The following is a 19,017-nucleotide window of genomic DNA, read 5'->3' on the forward strand; positions in this document are numbered from 1 at the left end:
CAATTGGCAAACATGCATTCAGTTTTGTTCAAATGATCAAAAGGAGTACTAGCTTATACGGCTTCCTGTATATTTATGTAACAAACAAATAATTAATTCATCAATCCCTATAAAAATGGTTAAGTTAATCGGTTTTAATTAATAATGTCGTAAATTTGAATTTTATTTCCAAAGTATATTATAGAGTTAAATGTTTCAAATGATAATTATATTTAATAATATTATTCATAATTTTATAAATAAATTTTTATCGTTGAATTAATGTGACTTATAATGTGTTAATGTTAATAGTTCAATGAATATATCCACTTACTGAAAAATAGATTAATTAGTGCTTTATTAATAAACTTCATAATAAATTAATGATGATATAAAAAAATAACGTTTAATATATATGAAAATGGCTTGTGTCTTTAATATATTGTTGTATTTATAAGTATTAGTATATATATATATATATATATATATATATATATATATATATATATATATATATATATATATATATATATATATATATATATATATATATATATATATATATATATATATATATAAAATTTTAATAACAACTGCACGTGTTAAATGATAATTAATTTTTAAAAACAATTGCATAATTAAGATCTTATTTTACTATACATTGCTTCTTAGTTAGTAATTTTTTTCGGGTAGAAAACTGCTTCTTAGTGTAGACATTGCCTTGTTGGTTATGTGTCCACTAGCACTGTCAGTATAGTTTTCTCATATAGTGTTTAATTCTCGTTAGCATTCTATTCAGATCGATGTAATTAATGAGATGAATAATTTAATTAAATATTTATTCAATAAACACTTGTTATGTAAGGGTTAGTCATAAATAATTAATGAGATAAATAATTTAATTAAATATTTATTCAATAAACACTTGTTATGTAAGGGTTAGTCATAAATAATTAATGAGATAAATAATTTAATTAAATATTTATTCAATAAACACTTGTTATGTAAGGGTTAGTCATAAAGTCATAAATTTCACCAAAAACAAACTTATTAAAATTTATTTTCCTAAGACGATTAAATAAATTTATCGTACATTTCCTTTACAATTGATAAGTGCGTACATAGGAGTTGCCTTTATAGACATGCATGCGATTAAAACATTAGTTAGTAACGTTTTGAATTCGAGCAAAATGTTCAAGCTTTTCACAATAATCATGAACATTTGGAGACATCGATAGGTTGAGATTTCAATATTTATTTACAGGAAAGATCGAACAAATAGATGGATACAGCATCAGAAAGGTAGCACCGAGATTTTGTCAAGTGTTCAGTTGAATAAAAGAAAAATGCGATAAATGAGAGGTTGAAAAAAATTAGAAGATCAAATTCGTTAAAGTATCAAAATCAAGGTAGGGACGTTTATGACATGTGATATATTCTTTTTGATCAAAACATTAATCAGTAGTTTGTTCCGCATTAGTCCAAGAGCAATAATTGCATATATTTTGTATCTTATGTTGGATATATGATGGTCCCCCTAATATGGAGTTTTAATTTTTAGTGTCACTATATCCTCAAAATAGTATAAGTCTGAATTTAGGGTTAAACTTTAAAAACAGTGTAACCCTCAAAATAGAGTCGGTTGTTCCAGATTGTTAAGTTGTTGGACCATCATAGAGCAAATAAGCTATAATTGTCTTATCATTAGAGATGAATTAGTTATCAATAATTAATGATCATGATCTTAAGATCTTTGAAGGTGTACCTCTTGCGATTAATTAAAGGATAGTGCGATGAGCCTGGGTCATGGATCCTATTTGAGTGGAGTTTGACCTAATGAGTTTTTATATAGAAGTGAACTGAAAATCTAGAACATGCAATAACTTATAATTTTATGTTCAAAATTCAAATAGATTGTTAAAGACTTTTTAAATAACTATTCTATTATTATAAACAAGTAGATCAACTCGTGTGAACTGTTTTAGTTTAATTAACTGGTGAAAGATGCATGAGGTACTGTAAAAAAAATATAACTATATATATTTTGCTTCTTTTTTTTTCTTTTTTTTTTTAAATGTTGAAATCAGTCATGTCTGGTCTAGCGGGTCAAGATGTAAACATTAATTAGTAGCTGTTATATATTTTAATAAATTTATAAATAAATAGGTGTTCTTTAGATTATATAAGATTAGAAGAAAAAAAATTACATATATGATATTTTTACATTTGTAAACAGTAGCAGAGGATGACTAATTATTTTAAGGGAACCAAAAATAGTAATATTGATAGATGCTATAACATTATATTTTTAAAAAAATCACAAACATAAAAATAGCTATTGTAACATGACATGTGTACGATTGTGGCGTTATTTAATAATTATTTGACTAAATTTTAATTTTAATTTTTTTTATTTTCGTTAACCTACAATTGTGATCTTCTATTTTAAAATGAAAATATTTAGTTTTTAAATTTTTAAAAATATAAAATTATGATTTATAATCAATTTGATATTTATTTTAATATTTAATATTTAATATTATTTAATATTTTATAAAATTCTAAGTTTAATATTATTTAACTAATAATATTAAATATTTTATTTATTTGTGTGTTTTGTGTATTTTAATAATATACATCATAATTATTACATTTGAAAAATATATTATATTTGAAAATATAATATTTATTGAATAAATTAATAAATACAAAAGGAATAATATAAATGGTACATGCGTAAATAATATTATACAAAGAAATAAATTCCTTATTCATAGTTGTTAAAAAAATTCATTAACCACATTAAATTTTTTTATTAATTTTTAAACTTTTTGTATTTTCATTTAATAATGTATTTTGAATGTAAAATCATATAACATCAAATAAACTAATTAATTGATATTGCATAAGAAAAGAAATATCTTTATTTTTTTTACTTTTATAAATACTGTATTATAATTAATAAATATTAATACTTAAGAAAATTATCATATTCAACTATATACAAAATATTTGATATGGTTTATATTAGGAATGGGTCCGAATTAGTTTGGACTAAGCTTGTACTATTTTTTTAACAGGTAAAAAAATTTAATCAAATCAGTTTGGATTAGATTTCTCTTATTTTGTTTTTGCAAATTGAATCAAATCTATAGCACTGAAGTTAAATTTGGTTTGGATCAAACTATTGAATTTATCATTTAAATAGATTATTTTTTTAACTTCATTTTAATTATTTATATATAGTTTGATGGTTAATAATTAATAGTCTTGTGTGTTTCATTATTATAAGCAGATAAATGATATACATATTACACAATAAAAAAATAAATTTTAGTTTTGGAAAGGATGTTGATAACGCTATTGATGATCAAGTACTGTAAAACCCTACCATCAAATATCTACATTGAAAAAGGGCCCTACTCCCATAAAGTCGAACTTGAACATCAATTTAAAAAAATCAAATTTAATTTAAATCTTTTTAACCTAATTGATTATTGTCCGTGATCTTCATTGTGTAAGTTCATACTAAGTTGAATAATCTGTTTTGTTTTTTTTTTTTGCACTCTACAATTAAGGATGTCTTAAGACTAACTTAGATGCAATTTGTTAATTTAAAAATTTGTGACGCTTTTTTTTTTTTAATTTCCTTTCTAATATAAAAACAAAATTATTATTAGATAAGAATTATTAAAAAAAATTATGATGGATCAAACTTCTAAATTAGGAGCTACTAATTAGTTGATGGATTACACTTCTAAATAAAAAGTCTAACTTATCAAAATTTATAATTTTTTTTAATAAATATTAGAAAAAATCAGAGGGATAATCACTAACATTTGATTTATCTATACCTAATTGATTTTTCTATTTTATTTTCAAACTAATTATTTTTCATATTTCTCTATTCACTTCTTATACACCTCATTTATATTACATATCTCTTTTTCTCAATTTTTTTATTTATTTTTCTTTTTGACTCTCACATTTGAAAAAGAGAAACGGGCCTACGTTCAGTCTTATCGATCTTCATTGTTTTTAAATGACTCTATGATAATTTCAAGGCAAGCAGAAACAAAGATCACAAGGGAGTGGTGGGCACACATGAAGCATTGCCCTAGTATGAAACCTTCAATTGCAAATAATGAATAAGTTAAAGAAGGAACAATGGAGACAAACACATCATAGAAACACTAGAAGTAGGTGGTGTTTGTTTGGAAAATGGAGATGGTGAAATATGGGGGAGGGAAGGCCAGTGGCACATGCAAAAACACGTTGTGTATACTGAGCAACCAGCGGTTTCATGATGGTGTTGGGGAAAGAAGGTGCACAACACACAAACATTATTATCCCAAAATAAAATCTATTCCATCGTATTTAACATGTCTCCTGCTCCTCTTCTCCACGCGCGCGCCTACAACAAACTTCGGATCACACTCAAGGATGGGACACGTGGCGACACAACAGCCTCATGTGAACAAATCTATTATCTACACACATACTTCAATTCAACTAACCTAACCAAATCTAAAGGAGAGACATGATCATTCGTCAGGACTTGAGTTGGGACAACTCTCGAAACTAAATCAACAATTAGGTTACTCTATATTAATAATTTCATTAAAATACGTTAATAGTGAGTTTTTTTTTTTTTTGCAGAACTAATGACTAATTTTTGTATAAAAAAGTCATATAAACATCAAAACATGTATTTTTTTTTATTAGTATAACTTATTCTATACCTAAGTTAAAATTTGGACTATTAAAAAATCATTTTTTTTGTTGATGTACGTTTAATAATATAAAAAGTAAACTCTTAAATGAAAGATGAAGTACGAGTCTGACATCCTGCATGTATATAGAAATACAATGTATTTTGTACATAAAGATATATGAGTTGTTTTTTTTTTTGTTTGTTTGAAGGCATAAGATATAAAAGTTATTGATATTCGTATTACATGTGATATAATATAATTATCGAAAAATGTAATGATATATTAAAAAGAAGGGAAACAGGAGCAGATATATATATGAAAATGCAAAGGCTTAGGATAATCCCTGAGTTGTGGGAGCATCCAATATCCATAACTGCAACGACAATAATTGAGGTACGATGGTGGAACAGGCTCTGCTATTATTATTTTATTTATTTATCGGTTCATGACAATTGCCAAAAATAAATGAAAGGACACGTACTGCAACTGTGCAAACACTCGTCTCTGCTGGACACTGCTTTTGTCTTCATGCTCATATATTCTTCAACAAAACACAAGAGTGCCAAAATATTCTTCAACATTATCCGTCCAACCAAAACTTAAATAAAAATATTCAACACAAATTAAAAGTATTTTTAACAATCTTTTTAAACTTAAAAAATAATCAAATTCTAAAAAACACTCGTAAATTTGTATTAAGTAAGGTTTAAACTATACATTTTAAGATTGCGTATAACATTTATTACTATACGGTACAATATATTTTAAATAAATAACAAAAATAATATAATGTTGATGTTGATGACATATTTTTGAACAATGTAGAATTTATATATATATATATATATGAGGAGAGTTTAAACAATACCGGTGTAATTTTTACTAAGTGTTACACCGTTCAATAACTTTAAATTAAATGTGAATTTTTGTAAATTCAACCGTTAGATTAAAAGCTATTTACTCTTAAATTATATATACAAAATTTTATATTAATTTAAGATAATTTGATTCATTATAAAACAAAATTAATATAATATATTTATTTTAAAATATATTAAAATATGAATACTTTGATTACTCTCAAGTTGTTTAATTTCAACAAAATTTGATATACACATTTAAAGTGATATGAATTTTTAATCTAACGATTAGATTTACAAAATTCACATTTAATTTAAAGTTATTGAGATATATAATACTTAATAAAAGTTACACCGATATTTTGAACTCTCCTATATATATATATATATATATATATATATATATATACCTTTACGGAAGCTCGTGATATATTAGTGTATTTATTGGTGAATTCTCTGACGGACCAGTTGAACAAGTGGTCCATGGGTGGTAAATGAATAATGACCGTAGATTACAAGTTAAAAAAATTAAACGGTTGAGATTGAATTTAATGATTAAGTTTGAACAATTGCATAGTAGTCCTTTGAAATTTGTTACAAGACGGACATTTTGTATTGTCTAGGTCTCCGTTTAGCAGGTAGGGGTGTTACGATTCTGGCGGTAGTTTGTTGGGAAGCACGGGTGAAGTACGAGTCTCGCACGGTAGTGGTGTTACAAGACGTACATTTTGTATTGTCTAGGTCTCCGTTTAGCAGGTAGGGGTGTTACGATTCTGGCGGTAGTTTGTTGGGAAGCACGGGTGAAGTACGAGTCTCGCACGGTAGTGGTGTTTTGTTTGTGACATGCCGCAACCCCTGTGAAAAGGGTTTGTTGATTGTGGAGTCTGAAGAGCGGATTGATGATGCGTTAGTGCAGGGTATTGCGTAGAACAAGAAAATTGTGCTGGGTTGAACATGGTTGATGGGTGAATTATTGGTTTTGTTGTTTGTTAACATTTTTGTTTGGTTGTTATACGTTTTTTTTAATTGTAATTTTAAGATAGCATATGTTGTGGTTTAAAGGTTGGTGAATGTAGGGTTAGAGTTTGGTTTTGTTGAAAATTGTGTTTAGGGTAATGGTATTATTTGTTGACCATTGAAATATGTTTGTTACTGGATTGCTTCCGTTTTTATAAAAATGTTACTGACAAATATGATGTTTGTTAGATTTGATTATATGAAATATAGTTTTACATGAATGGAAGACAGTGGGGCGTGGTATGCTGAGTAGGCGAAGTCAGATTGAGGAAATGCAGTGTCTGGTTGTATTTTACAGACATGATGTTGGTGGGGGTTTTGAGAAATTTTAGGTACGGTATTGTTTTATGAAGTTGATGAAGTTGATCCATGATTTTGTGTGTATACGTTTGTACTGGTGTATGTGCCCCCATAGATTGTTAAACAGAAAATTTGGTTAGTTGAAGCAGAGAATGCAGAGATACAGCTGCAACTTAAAGAAGGTGGAATAATTATGCAGACTTTATGAGGAGGTGGTCGTCATGCTTAGCTGTTTGTGTAATCCTTAATGTTGTGAATTGTTGTAGAATGTTGCGTTTGTTAGCAGAATACAAATTGGATGATGATGTTATCTTAGGAGTAGTTAATTGTAAAGTGGATGTGAAGTTGAATAGAAGTGTTACAAAAGCAATTTCAGTAGTCCCAATTGGCACTACTACGACCCCCCATTGTCGGCACAAGGCACCTTTGTTTGGGAACCCTGTAAGATGGTTTACATTTTCTGAACTGCAACTTGCTACCTGATGAGCAGGTTGTTTCAATGAAGAGGTATAAGTTAACTGGTGGTCGGGGTGATGAAGAATTTTTGTCAGAAATATAGGTTTTAAGTTTTACAGAACATCGTAATGTTTGTGATGGTAATTGGGTTTTGTGGTTTATGAATATGTCTGCAATGGATCTCTATATTCTTATCTTCATGGTAGTTATGTTAAACCATTTTGGCATACTGTATTATCTGATTAGCTAATAAGAGTATGCAAATAAAAATGTTATATGGTAATTGCAGGACAAAATGAAAATGTATTGAATTGGCATGCACGTCAAAAAATTGCAGTAGGAGCAGGTCGTGGTTTGAGGTACGTTGATGAAGAATGTAGAGTGGGTTGTATTGTGCACCGCGACGTGAGGCCTAGCAATATTGTCCTTACTCATGACTTCGAGGCATTAGTATGTCGAACTCCAATTATTTTTTAATGTTAAAATGTATGAATATAACGTTGTTTTTTAAGTCTATGTTTGTACCATTGCAATTAGTAGGTTCATGTTAATCTTGTATCTTTTGTTTTTCCTACATGTTTATTATACTATGTTATTAGGTAGTTCGTGTTACGTGGTTCTTCTCAAGGATTGTGTATGTTAATATAAAGAATGATGGTTTCAGCGGATAAAATGTCTCAAGTAACTACGACTAATGTATTTAGGTGGGAATTTTTGGGGTTGCCATGTGGCATACGAATGGACAAATGGATGTGGAAAGTAGGGTACCTGGAACACTTGGGTAGTGTAGTACTGAATGAAATGCAATTCTTTATCATTTGCCTTCTCTCCATCATCTCTTCTGTTAATTTTAGTTATAAGAAAAAAACTAGAAATTTTAAATATTATCATAAACTAAGATTAACAACTTATTTTTGAGTTGAAAATGAGATTATAAAAGAACTAATACAAGAAAACATTTACAAATTAATTTATGTAAAAATTAATTTTAAATAACAAAAAAAAATATGTAAATTTGTCAATTTTAGAAGTTTATGAAAAAAAAATTTGAAATAAAGCCGGATTAAATTTAGAAAGTGATGGTGGAAAAATTGCTCTTGTATGGATAGGTAATTGACTCCAGAATGCAGTCAATGTGTTGAAATGACTAAAGAAGCTGATGTTTTCTCCTTTGGGGTACTATTACTAGAGGTTGTTACAGGACGTCAAGCTTTAGATAAAAGCAGACCCAAAGGCCAGCAATGGGTGGATGAATGGGTAAGATTGTTAGTTACCTATTTACGATTGATGAGTTTAATGGTATCCCATTTATCATCTATATGAAATTGGTCTTTAGGTATGGATTTGAAGTTGTTAATTTCATATATACTGGTTTAATAATGTCAGTAATGAATAATTATTTAAAGCATGTGATTAAAAATGGATTCGTGTGTTTTTGGATGTAGAATATAATAAAAAGCATGTTTAAATAGTACATTAAAAATTTAAAATTAGAATTATATTGGATTTAATTGCATTTAATAAATCACAAAATATGATACACAAAAATGTGATTGTTTTTGGCTGAGTCTTTGAAAGTTGCGAAGAAAGGTACAATTATATTGGATCTGTTGCAATATATATATCCAAAAAAGTAATCAAAATATAATTGGTCGAAGTGATACAATTTTTTGGTTGCAGAATAAGGATCCAAAAATGTGCAGCCGAGCTGATGATATTAATCCTAAACTTGTAGGTTCATTCCTGAATTGTTTTTTGAATTCAATTTATGATAGTCCAATACTTTGACAGAATTCTGCAGCTCTGATGTGGATGCTGCGTTTACATTCATTATGATCACCGGAAACCAAATCTAACGCAATTTTCATTCGAACAGTTTCTTCATCAAGGCTCTGAAAATGTTACATTGTTTGACATATATTAATATGCATAAGTAAAATAGAATGTAATTTGAAATGTATAGCATTATTTGCTCACCACTTTGATTAAGTTTGGTTGAAATGCATATTCCATATCCATCCATTGTAAAACCCAAATAATAGAGTTGTTACTGTTATGTATTGGAAAAAAAATTTGTGAATATAAAATTCATTATGAAAAAAAAATGTAAAGTAAATTAGTATTGGTTACCTATGGCCACAATTTGGAACTGCCCTTCCTTGCAAAATATCCCAGCTTTCTCCATGTACTAATTCTTTAACAAAATGTTGAGGATAAAAACTTGATTCCATCATTTGTATTATGACGTTGGACTGAAACAGGAAAATAGTATGTATGAAATTGATAGTGAATTTAGGATGGTTGATTTATTTGGAGTTATTTGTGACATACTATTCGCATCATGTTGTGTCGTCTACCAGCCATTCTTTCCTCCTTCAGATAAGAATCCAAATGGTATATTACATTGTCTTCTAAGCTAAGAACCATCAAATACCAGTGTCCGCTATATTCCTCAATTGGCACATATATCTATGAAAACCAAAATATTGTATTAAATGGGTAAATGAAATGTAGTTAAATAAATAGTTTAGTATTTCATTTGAAAGAAATATGGAACGCAGTATACATATTTTAATTTTTTATATGGTTTCATCCAGTGTTTGGCATATGTTTCCAATAGGTCTTCAATTGTGTCTCCTTCAATGATAGCTCTCTGTAAATATGACAATTTTGATACATGTTATTAGGTGTAGTAAAGAAGGAAAACTAATGATGAAAATGTTGATAATAGATGTTATTTGAAGTTTATAATTGTATATTAAATAGATAGGATAATTAAAATTAGATTAATTTAGTGTAAAACTTATATGATAATATTTACAAATTTTGAAAATTAATAGTCAGAAAAGAAAAGTAAACTGTATTGGGTTGTGGAGTTGGAAAAAAAATAGAAATGTTAGAAAAATAATAACAATGAAAGGTTACCGCAAATTCAGGAGGAAGAGACCAAATGGTTTGGTCAGTAATCTTGTCCTGCATATCAGTGATCTTCATTGACATCCAAGCAACAACCTAATGAGGTTAGAGAGCAGAAAGGGTAATGAGTATTGTTGTAGATGATTAAACATTATGAAATATTAAATTTATACGTATACCTGACGTTTGATTTTATTTCCAGGACTTAAACATTGTAATTGTTGTCTTGTAACCTCTGTGTAATTCATCTTTAGGAGTACTTCACTAGAAGAAAAGAAATAGTAAAATAAGTAAAAAAAACAAAACAAAATTGTAGTTGTAAATATTTAATACAGTATGAATGAGTTATGAAAATGGTAACCTGAGTTTATAGTTAGGGTAAAAAATATAGGTGCAAAGTCGTAATTGTTCTTTTGTTAATGCCATCTCTTGGGTAGGCCTAAAAATTGAGTTGATTTTCTACAATAGACATGTGTTAGAGGAGTTCTATTAAAAAACAATTGAAAATGTAAAGATTTTTACCCGTGGCAAAATGTGGCCTACAGCAACGATACCATCTAACTCATCATCACTTGATGGTATATCTTGCACATCTGTCTTGTTTGGCTGTTGAACCTGGTTTTTTGCATTCTTTGTTAACTCAGTTGGTATGTTAGGTATTTGAACATTGGTTTGTGCAGCTGAGTCGTTAAATGTCAAGTTTCTGTATACATTGGATGGCAACGGTGTCTCCAATGACCCTTCGTTAATTGTTGGCTAAAAAAAGGAATTGTAGTTTTAGTGGAATGGAAAAAGTAATTTCATTGACAAGTAATTGAATGTATTATAAAGTAAATGTAAAGTCAAGTATGCATACCACCTTCCGTTTGAGTGGAATGGAAAAACTACTATTTTGATTGTAGTTGGGTGGTTGGGTTGACTGACGATGATGAACTTCCAGTTCAATTGCATTGGTGTTGTTCGAAGATGAATATCCAACTGTATTGTTATTGCTCAAAATGCTTTTACCAATCATCTTACGCTTACTTGGTCTTGTATCAACTTGATTGAGAATGTGTGCCTGATTCATAAATTTCCGTTGGGATTGCTTTGTCAATGGAGATGAATTCCGAGAATATATTCGCTTAGGTGTGGTGTTGAGTCCAGTATCTGGATTTGGTGTTGTTAATGTTGGAGAATTTTGTTGAACATTCATTGAGCGAGAAATTGCAGTCATAGTTATATCACTTGTAATATTAATTTGAGACTCAATCTTTGCAAGCTTCGTATGTATTTCATTTTGTTTTTTCTCCATTTCCTGAAGACGGTCATTAACACCCTATAAAAGAAGGTTGTAAAAAAATGAAGTTAGTATATATGAGGGTACCATATATGACATTGAGGTTGTTGCGTAAAGAAAAAAGTATAAAATGTTTGATGGCAAACCTGAGTCATGTTAGAAATGAGTTTTGTTGCGGAGTATATGGCCTGAATAGTTTTGTCAAGAAGTAGTACTTCAAATGCATTCTACAAAATGAAGCATTAAATGATTTGAGCATATAGATGTACATAATGAGAACGATTTTTTAGATGTAGTAGAATAAGAGTATTACCTTGGAATGATTTTCATGTTGGTTGGTTGTGTCAGGAATATTGGTTAGAGCAATAACTTCTATTGGCCTGTAAAAAAAGATTTGTTTACCAAGCATGGAACTTTGATGAATGAATACAACTGATTTACAATAAATGCATTGTTAAACTAACCCAAAAGAAGTTGAAGTGTTTTCAAAGGGTTCAGCATTTGTTGACGACGTAATGGTTGGAGTTTTGTTTGTTGCTGGCACCGGCATTCCCATAGTAATTGCTTCTGTGTTCATGCGTTTGGCATCAGGAGAATCCATAGCTACTGGTGAAAAATGTAGTTCCTTATTTGTGTCCATTGTAAAGGAGTAAACTGTGTTAAGGTTTTGTAATTGAGATTTATTTTTATTATATAAATTTTGTAGACTTAGGGTTAATAATGAAATTCATTAATAGTTGATTTAATGTTTGACATGTAGTGATCGAAGAATTAATTGCATGCAGCAGTTAAATTTTGTAAGAAATGTGTGTTATTTTTGTACCGTAAAGCGTAATAATTAATTTTGTTAATTTTTTATTTATTGATGAATGGGACGGATACAGGTGTCTTGCCAATTTAATGAGCCTCCTCGGGACAGTAAAAGGTTCATGAAACCTGGCAAAGACCGTCCATCATTACGTACAGCAGTAGGTTGTAAGATTTGGTTGGACAACATTACGGTGCTTTGTTTGGTCTTCCGTTTTGAAAAGTTTATGACTTATTCAATGAATATTCAAAAACAGCATATGTAAAATTAATTATTCATGCAGCAAGTTAGTGGGTACAAATGTAAATGTTATGTCGTGAACAAAAATAATAACTATTATAACAAAATGACTTATAATTTAAAATTGATGATACTTACATAATATTTTGAAGAGTGAAAATTCATTTGTTTCATACTTAAGATTAATTTCATATTAATCTAATGTTTATAGTCTACAAATGCAGAACCTTTGATTATGATAGTTATTTATATAAGACTTTATAATAAAAAATAATATAAGAAAAATTATAAAGAAAAAAATAAATACAAAATTTGTGTCATTTGTTAAAACAATGGTTAATTTATTTATTATAACAAATTTTGAATATGATAAAATCAATATATATAAGAATTGATAGGAAGAAGTGATTATTTTGAGAAAGCATAAATGTTAAACGGTACACACAAATAAAAAATTTTTAGTGTTTCGAATGTTGGTAATAATGGTTTTTTAGTGAAGAGAAATTGTTTTTTATTGAAGAGAAAAAAAAAACAATGGTTACAAATTACATATTAAATTTATATATGTTGTTATAATATATATTAAAGTTATTGTTAACATTAAAGGCTTTAGTGAAACAATATAGGTTTAAGTATTAAGTACAAAGTTCAAAGAATGAATGTTAATATGAATAGTATGAAGTACATTTTTTTTTAATTGTCATGTATGTGGGGGGGGGGGGGGTTTGGGTTTAGGGCAGTGATTTAAAACTCCGACCGACCCGGCCGGTCAGACCGGTTGGACCGGGAACCGGTGGTCCATCCGGTCCGAATCTTAAGTTGGACCGGTTGTGCAGTCGACCCGTTTCAAACCGGATTGAACCGGTTAATTTTCCGGTTCAACCGGTTAACCGGTGGGTCAAACCGGTTCAACCACTTTTATTTTTATTTTTTTAAATATTTTGAAGGGACCATAAATCACAAAAATAATAATGAAAATTGAATCTCTTAATGGAAAAGCAATGAGTCTTATTAAATATAACAATAACTATTCGTTCTAATATATTTGTTTGTAATATATACGACTTAAATAAGTTTTATAGTATATTATTAATTTTAAATGATATATTTAATAATATAATATCTATGTAAATATTACATATATTATTTTGTGATATTAATTGCAAGCATATTATATATGTACATATTATTTATATTTTTAATCTGTATTAATATACTGTTTAACATGTAACTATTTAGAAAATAAAAATAAAAATAATTTTAAATAAAATAGAAAATTAAAATTTAAAATAAGATAAGAATTTATTAAAATTTATAAGTATAAAATATATTTAATATGATTAATTTTTTAATAAAATAAATAAAAACCGAGTCATGCGGTTCAACTAGTGACCCACCGGTTCAACCTTTGACCCACTAACCCAGTACCTTAAGCGGTTCGATGACCCGTCCGGTTTTTAAAACTATGGTTTAGGGTTTAGTGTTTAGTGTTTACGGTTTAGCGTTAATGTTTAAGGTAAGTTTTGTGATGAAGCACTTATATAAGTGGTATATAAGTGCAGCATGAATTTTAAGCATAAGATACATATAAACTAATAGAGCATAAGAGAGCAGATTACTATGGATCCAAATTTCCGTTAATTTGAGTAAAATAAATGAATTGATTTTAAAAAGAAAAAAATAAGACATGAGGAATGGATGAGAACGAGGCGTTCCTAAATCTGAGCGGCCCGTTTAGACATTAGCTCGGCCCGTTCCAGATTGAAAACATAGTCAACACTAGTTAAACCACTTAAGACCATTGTGCAATTCGAACGACCCGTTGTAAGTACATATTTGTGATAACAAATTTATAAAGGAAAATTATATATTTTTTTCATTCTCCTAAATTACATTTAAAAATTAAAGTATACTTTTTAAATTCATAATGTTTATGTATTACAATTAGAGATTTACATTAAATTAAATATAGTTTTTCAATTGATAATGTGTTTCTATTACAATTAGAGGTTGACATTAATTATATGCGTAAATTTGTAATTGTAATTAGAAGATAACAAGAAACAAAATTTTGTATTCTAAATATAATTTTGTGTCATTGAAATGATTGGAAAATTTTGTTACTTTTAGTTTTATATCTTGTGTGATAAGGTGTATTATAAGTTATTATTTTAGATGATTGTTATTGTCAAAGCTCATGGTGAACTATATGAGTGACCTACCTAATCTTATTGTATAAAATTTTACGATTAATGATTATACCATGCAAACTATAAATATTTTTTTTCTTCGATAAAGGAAGAGATTACTTGATCCTTTTTCATATCGATCATGATATATATAATAATCTGAACACCCATTTCAAATGCATATCCCATTTTTGCACAACAGGGTTATGAAAATTCACAAGAAGTAATTGCCTGTATTATCTATGCCAATTGCCATTTAGCTAATAAGCATATATATATTGAGGTTCCACAAACGGTATTTCCAGATTATGTATTTGAAGCAGTTCTTTGAATTTCCTATGATATATTTCAATTTTCGAATAAAAATGTACTTGTAATTTGAGGAAAATAAATTAATAATATTATATATAAACATAAAAATGTGATATATATATATAATATAATATATTTTTTACTTTTTATTTTTACTTTTTCTTATTATTAATAAACAAGGATCATTTTGGAGTTTCTTTATTTTTACATACATGAACGCATATTTGTGTGTGTTTAAGATTTTAACAAAGCATAACAGATCGATTAAGAGAATAGAAATAAAAGTAAAAAATAGTTAGTTTGCTTTGACCATGTTGCATAGGAATAAACCTTTTGGTCATCTAAATTTAGAAAGAAATCAACAAATTCATATATATGAAGTTTCAAAAGGGTGTTGTTGAAAATTTTTTCTGTTGAATATTTTATAATTTAGATAATCTAGACTCGAAAGTTATAAATTTTGAAAATAAAGAACTATATAAAAAATAATGAAGAACCTGATATTTTAATTTAAAATAATGCAAATGAAGATGATTACTATGATGAAATTGAATATTTTAATAATAAAAATTAACATATTTATAATGAACAATCTAAACAATATAATTCATTAGACATTTATGATTTAATAATATGATATATAATATCTAATAACAGTCATCCATATTAAAAAATAACATAGACTTAAAATACAATATTGTTATGATCATTAAGTCATATATCCTTTTGAATTACCTGAAACAAACATCGAACAAATAATTAGTAAATAATATTAATTGGTTTATATGCAATATAAAAATGTTATTAAATTAAAAATGACTGTGTATACTGACCCGTTGCACATTGTTTTTGGTTATGTTTAAAAAGTATGGACCACGAAAACGGCCTGGGGCAAAGACCACAATCTGAACAAAACTTAAAGTAAATAAATTGAACAATTAAGTTAAATTTGATATATTGTTATAGTACAAATATTACCTCCCTCAGCACTAAGACACAACCAACAACAATGTGTTCGCCGTATTGTGGGTGCTCCTTTGCTTTGTAATGTAGGCTTGCCCCAATGGTTGCAGTTGGGTCCTAAATTAAACATTATGTTATTATTAAATGAAATAAATTTAATGAAGTTTACCAAAGTTTAGTATTGATACCTTCAAATTAAGTGTATAATTGTCGTGGCCTGTTGGGGTCATGGAGTCCACAAAAGCAACCACAGTTGCAACCCTTTCTAAATTATGGTCTATGTTAATCAATGGGGTCACTTCTGGTAGTCCTATTGTTAATAAACAGATACAACACATTATTTTAATAACGTTGGAATATTTAAAGAGATAGACATTAATAATGGAACAAACCTCTGGATTTTACATAATGAAGAGCATAACGCCAGGGGTTAGTGTTGAACACCATGTTGGCAAGTCGGCGAATATTTGACTGCAACTGTTGTGTTGATAAAGGATTATCAGATTGCCTGTTCCTGATCTCAGCTTGCACCATACGAGCAGGTCCAGGAATAACAGTGGGTATGTTAAATGACCTAAATGTGTGGTGATCATTGTCATCTCCAAGTTCCTGCGGTGGTGGTGATAATGGAGACAATGGCCGTGGTTCTGTAGCGGCAGCAACTTCCTTAGCTGCCCTAATCCTTCTCCATTCAGATAGTAATTGTTGATGTATGATTTCTTCCTCTGAGCGAACTAAGTCTTGCTCCTCATCGCTGTCTGGCACGTAATCCACTCCTCTACGAGACATTTCTAATATAAAAAAAACAAATATTATTGTAATATTATTAATTAAAATGATTTAACTTATAATATCTGGAAAATAATATAATAAGTATAGTATTGTATTTATTAAGTACCAAATTTATTACAATATGGGTTATAATAAATATAGTATTGTATTTTAATAGATAGTTCATATACATCACATTTGGTATTTTAAGGATATATATGAAGTATGAATAATTTATATTATTGTCATATAAATATGATATATAAAATCATAAATTAATAGGAAAATAACACTTACAGGAAGGACGTCTAGCGGAGAACAAAGAATTTACACAAAGCAAATGATCAACACTTGGGCCGAGAATGAGAGGCATGATGTATAAATAGAGAAACTGGAAATTAGAAAAAACACTGGGTCGACCCGGCATTATGGGAATGGTTGGTCAAAGGCTGGTCATAACTGATGTGATGCGCCATGTCCCTGATCACAAGTCAGACGGTGGTGAGTAGTCACCTCATGCAGCAATAAGAACACAACGCGCGAAGTAGCATAAGGGGTAGGTAGCATCTGATACACAACACACTACAGAAGTAAAAGTAACACAATCCTAATACAGAACACCCCGTGTTCTTAAGTAAAATAAATTACTTTAATAAATATCAAATTTCATTTGTTGTACAATAGATATATTTTTTGAACATGGACAGCAACCCGAGGACATGAGACCTAAGTTGCAGCATTTTGCTTGTGAATATAATTAACTTACCATGTATACAATAGGAGACATGATACATCCTCCCAATTTTGTTCCGAATCATCCTCCGAAAGTTAAAATATTAATATTTTTTAATAAATTTATTATAAAATCATTATTTAATTTAATATTTAATAGTTTAAAATATATATTTTTTAAATTCGGAATGTATTTCGGACTATGGATTCGGAGGATCAAGAATTTTCTTTTTCAGACAATAGATATATTTTTTGAACATGAACAGCAACCCGAGGACATCAAATCATTTTAATTGTCATCATTATGTGGCAACTTCATCCGCAGAAAGTACTGACCACATAGTCGTGGATTGGAACTGTGACTAGCAAGTTGAAAGATGGCAATGGTTTTCCAATAGTTTATTACTTTTAATTTCGTTGTCCAGTGTGTAGACCTTTGTTTTGGTTTTTCATTCACGAAATAAAATGCGAGAAAAAAATATCAAATGATATGGGTTTATGTTTTTTTATATACGTGTTGTACAATATTAATAAATTAATAAATGTTTTCATTATTATTTATTAACGTCGTAATTTGATTATAAATGGTAATGTGTATTGTCAGGTTGAGTTCATCCCTACCTCCTCTTTCTACAGCCAAAAAATGAGTTCAAACAGCTCTCAGCCAAAGGTTTATGTCGTCTTTGAGGGACGGAACCCAGAAATTTATTACTGTTGGGAAGAATGTGAAGCACAGGTTAGTGGCTACAAGGGTAACAAGCATAAATCATATGCCACGTATGAAGAAGCATGGTCCGCTTGGATAATGTACTGCAACAAACAAGCCACTGAAGACAAAAAAAATAAAAACAAAGGTCATAGAAAATGTCCAAAAGAATCAACGAGTAGCGAAGAAGGTTGATTTTTCCATTAATTTATGAATAAATATGTATTTTAAAATTTTTTAATTAGTTTTTGTTTTTTTGTTGTTGTTATTAGGTAGTAAGCCACATGATATTGCAGAGGACACTAATTGTGAGGTGTTTCTTGTTCATCAAAGCATGGGAATATTGTTGTCTCACATATGTGCTGTTCGTGGTTATCCTGACCCAATGTTCACACTGGAGCGAAAACAAATTGTTCAAGGAGTTGAGTATCGTAGGTACTATGGAACATTGGTTACGGGTGATTTTGGGAACCTGGTTTCATTGGGAAAATTTGCAGCAAATGAGTACGATGCTCAAGAAGATGTGTCGGCTTCATTGATTCGTCGACTACTAGCAGCAACGGGTAAAAAGATTCGTGACTACAACTACTATAATGTTCAAATGCTGGAGGAACAACTTGAAAAAACAATGAATAAAAATTTGGAGCTGGAGATGGAGGTTTGTATGTTAAATGAACAGATGGCAAATTTGAGAGCTGCGAAGGAAAAACAAGAAGAATGATTGTTTGAAAGACGTATCCTACTCCGCCGTAGTGACTGCATATTTTGCTGCTA

At 28.9% G+C, this 19,017-nt stretch overlaps 1 protein-coding gene and 1 long non-coding RNA gene across 2 annotated transcripts; both read right to left on the reverse strand.

The window, feature by feature from the left end:
- Positions 1–6,940: 6,940 nt before the first annotated feature.
- LOC145951730 (uncharacterized) lies at positions 6,941–12,265 on the reverse strand. Its single transcript, XR_014429613.1, has 3 exons — positions 9,458–12,265; positions 9,305–9,377; positions 6,941–9,219 (listed from the first exon to the last, which is right to left on the reverse strand). It is a non-coding gene; the product is annotated as an uncharacterized LOC145951730 (long non-coding RNA).
- A 3,520-nt stretch (positions 12,266–15,785) lies between these two features.
- LOC145951704 (uncharacterized) lies at positions 15,786–16,823 on the reverse strand. The gene is made up of 5 exons (XM_083063574.1): positions 16,427–16,823; positions 16,223–16,344; positions 16,050–16,151; positions 15,905–15,976; positions 15,786–15,806 (listed from the first exon to the last, which is right to left on the reverse strand). Exons 1-5 carry the CDS (start codon positions 16,821–16,823, stop codon positions 15,786–15,788), a joined length of 714 nt encoding a protein of 237 aa, XP_082919700.1.
- Between the last annotated feature and the right edge of the window lie 2,194 nt (positions 16,824–19,017).

Source organism: Cajanus cajan, chromosome 9, assembly GCF_000230855.2.
Source record: "Cajanus cajan strain Asha chromosome 9, NIPB_CcT2T_4, whole genome shotgun sequence".
NCBI lineage: Eukaryota > Viridiplantae > Streptophyta > Magnoliopsida > Fabales > Fabaceae > Cajanus > Cajanus cajan.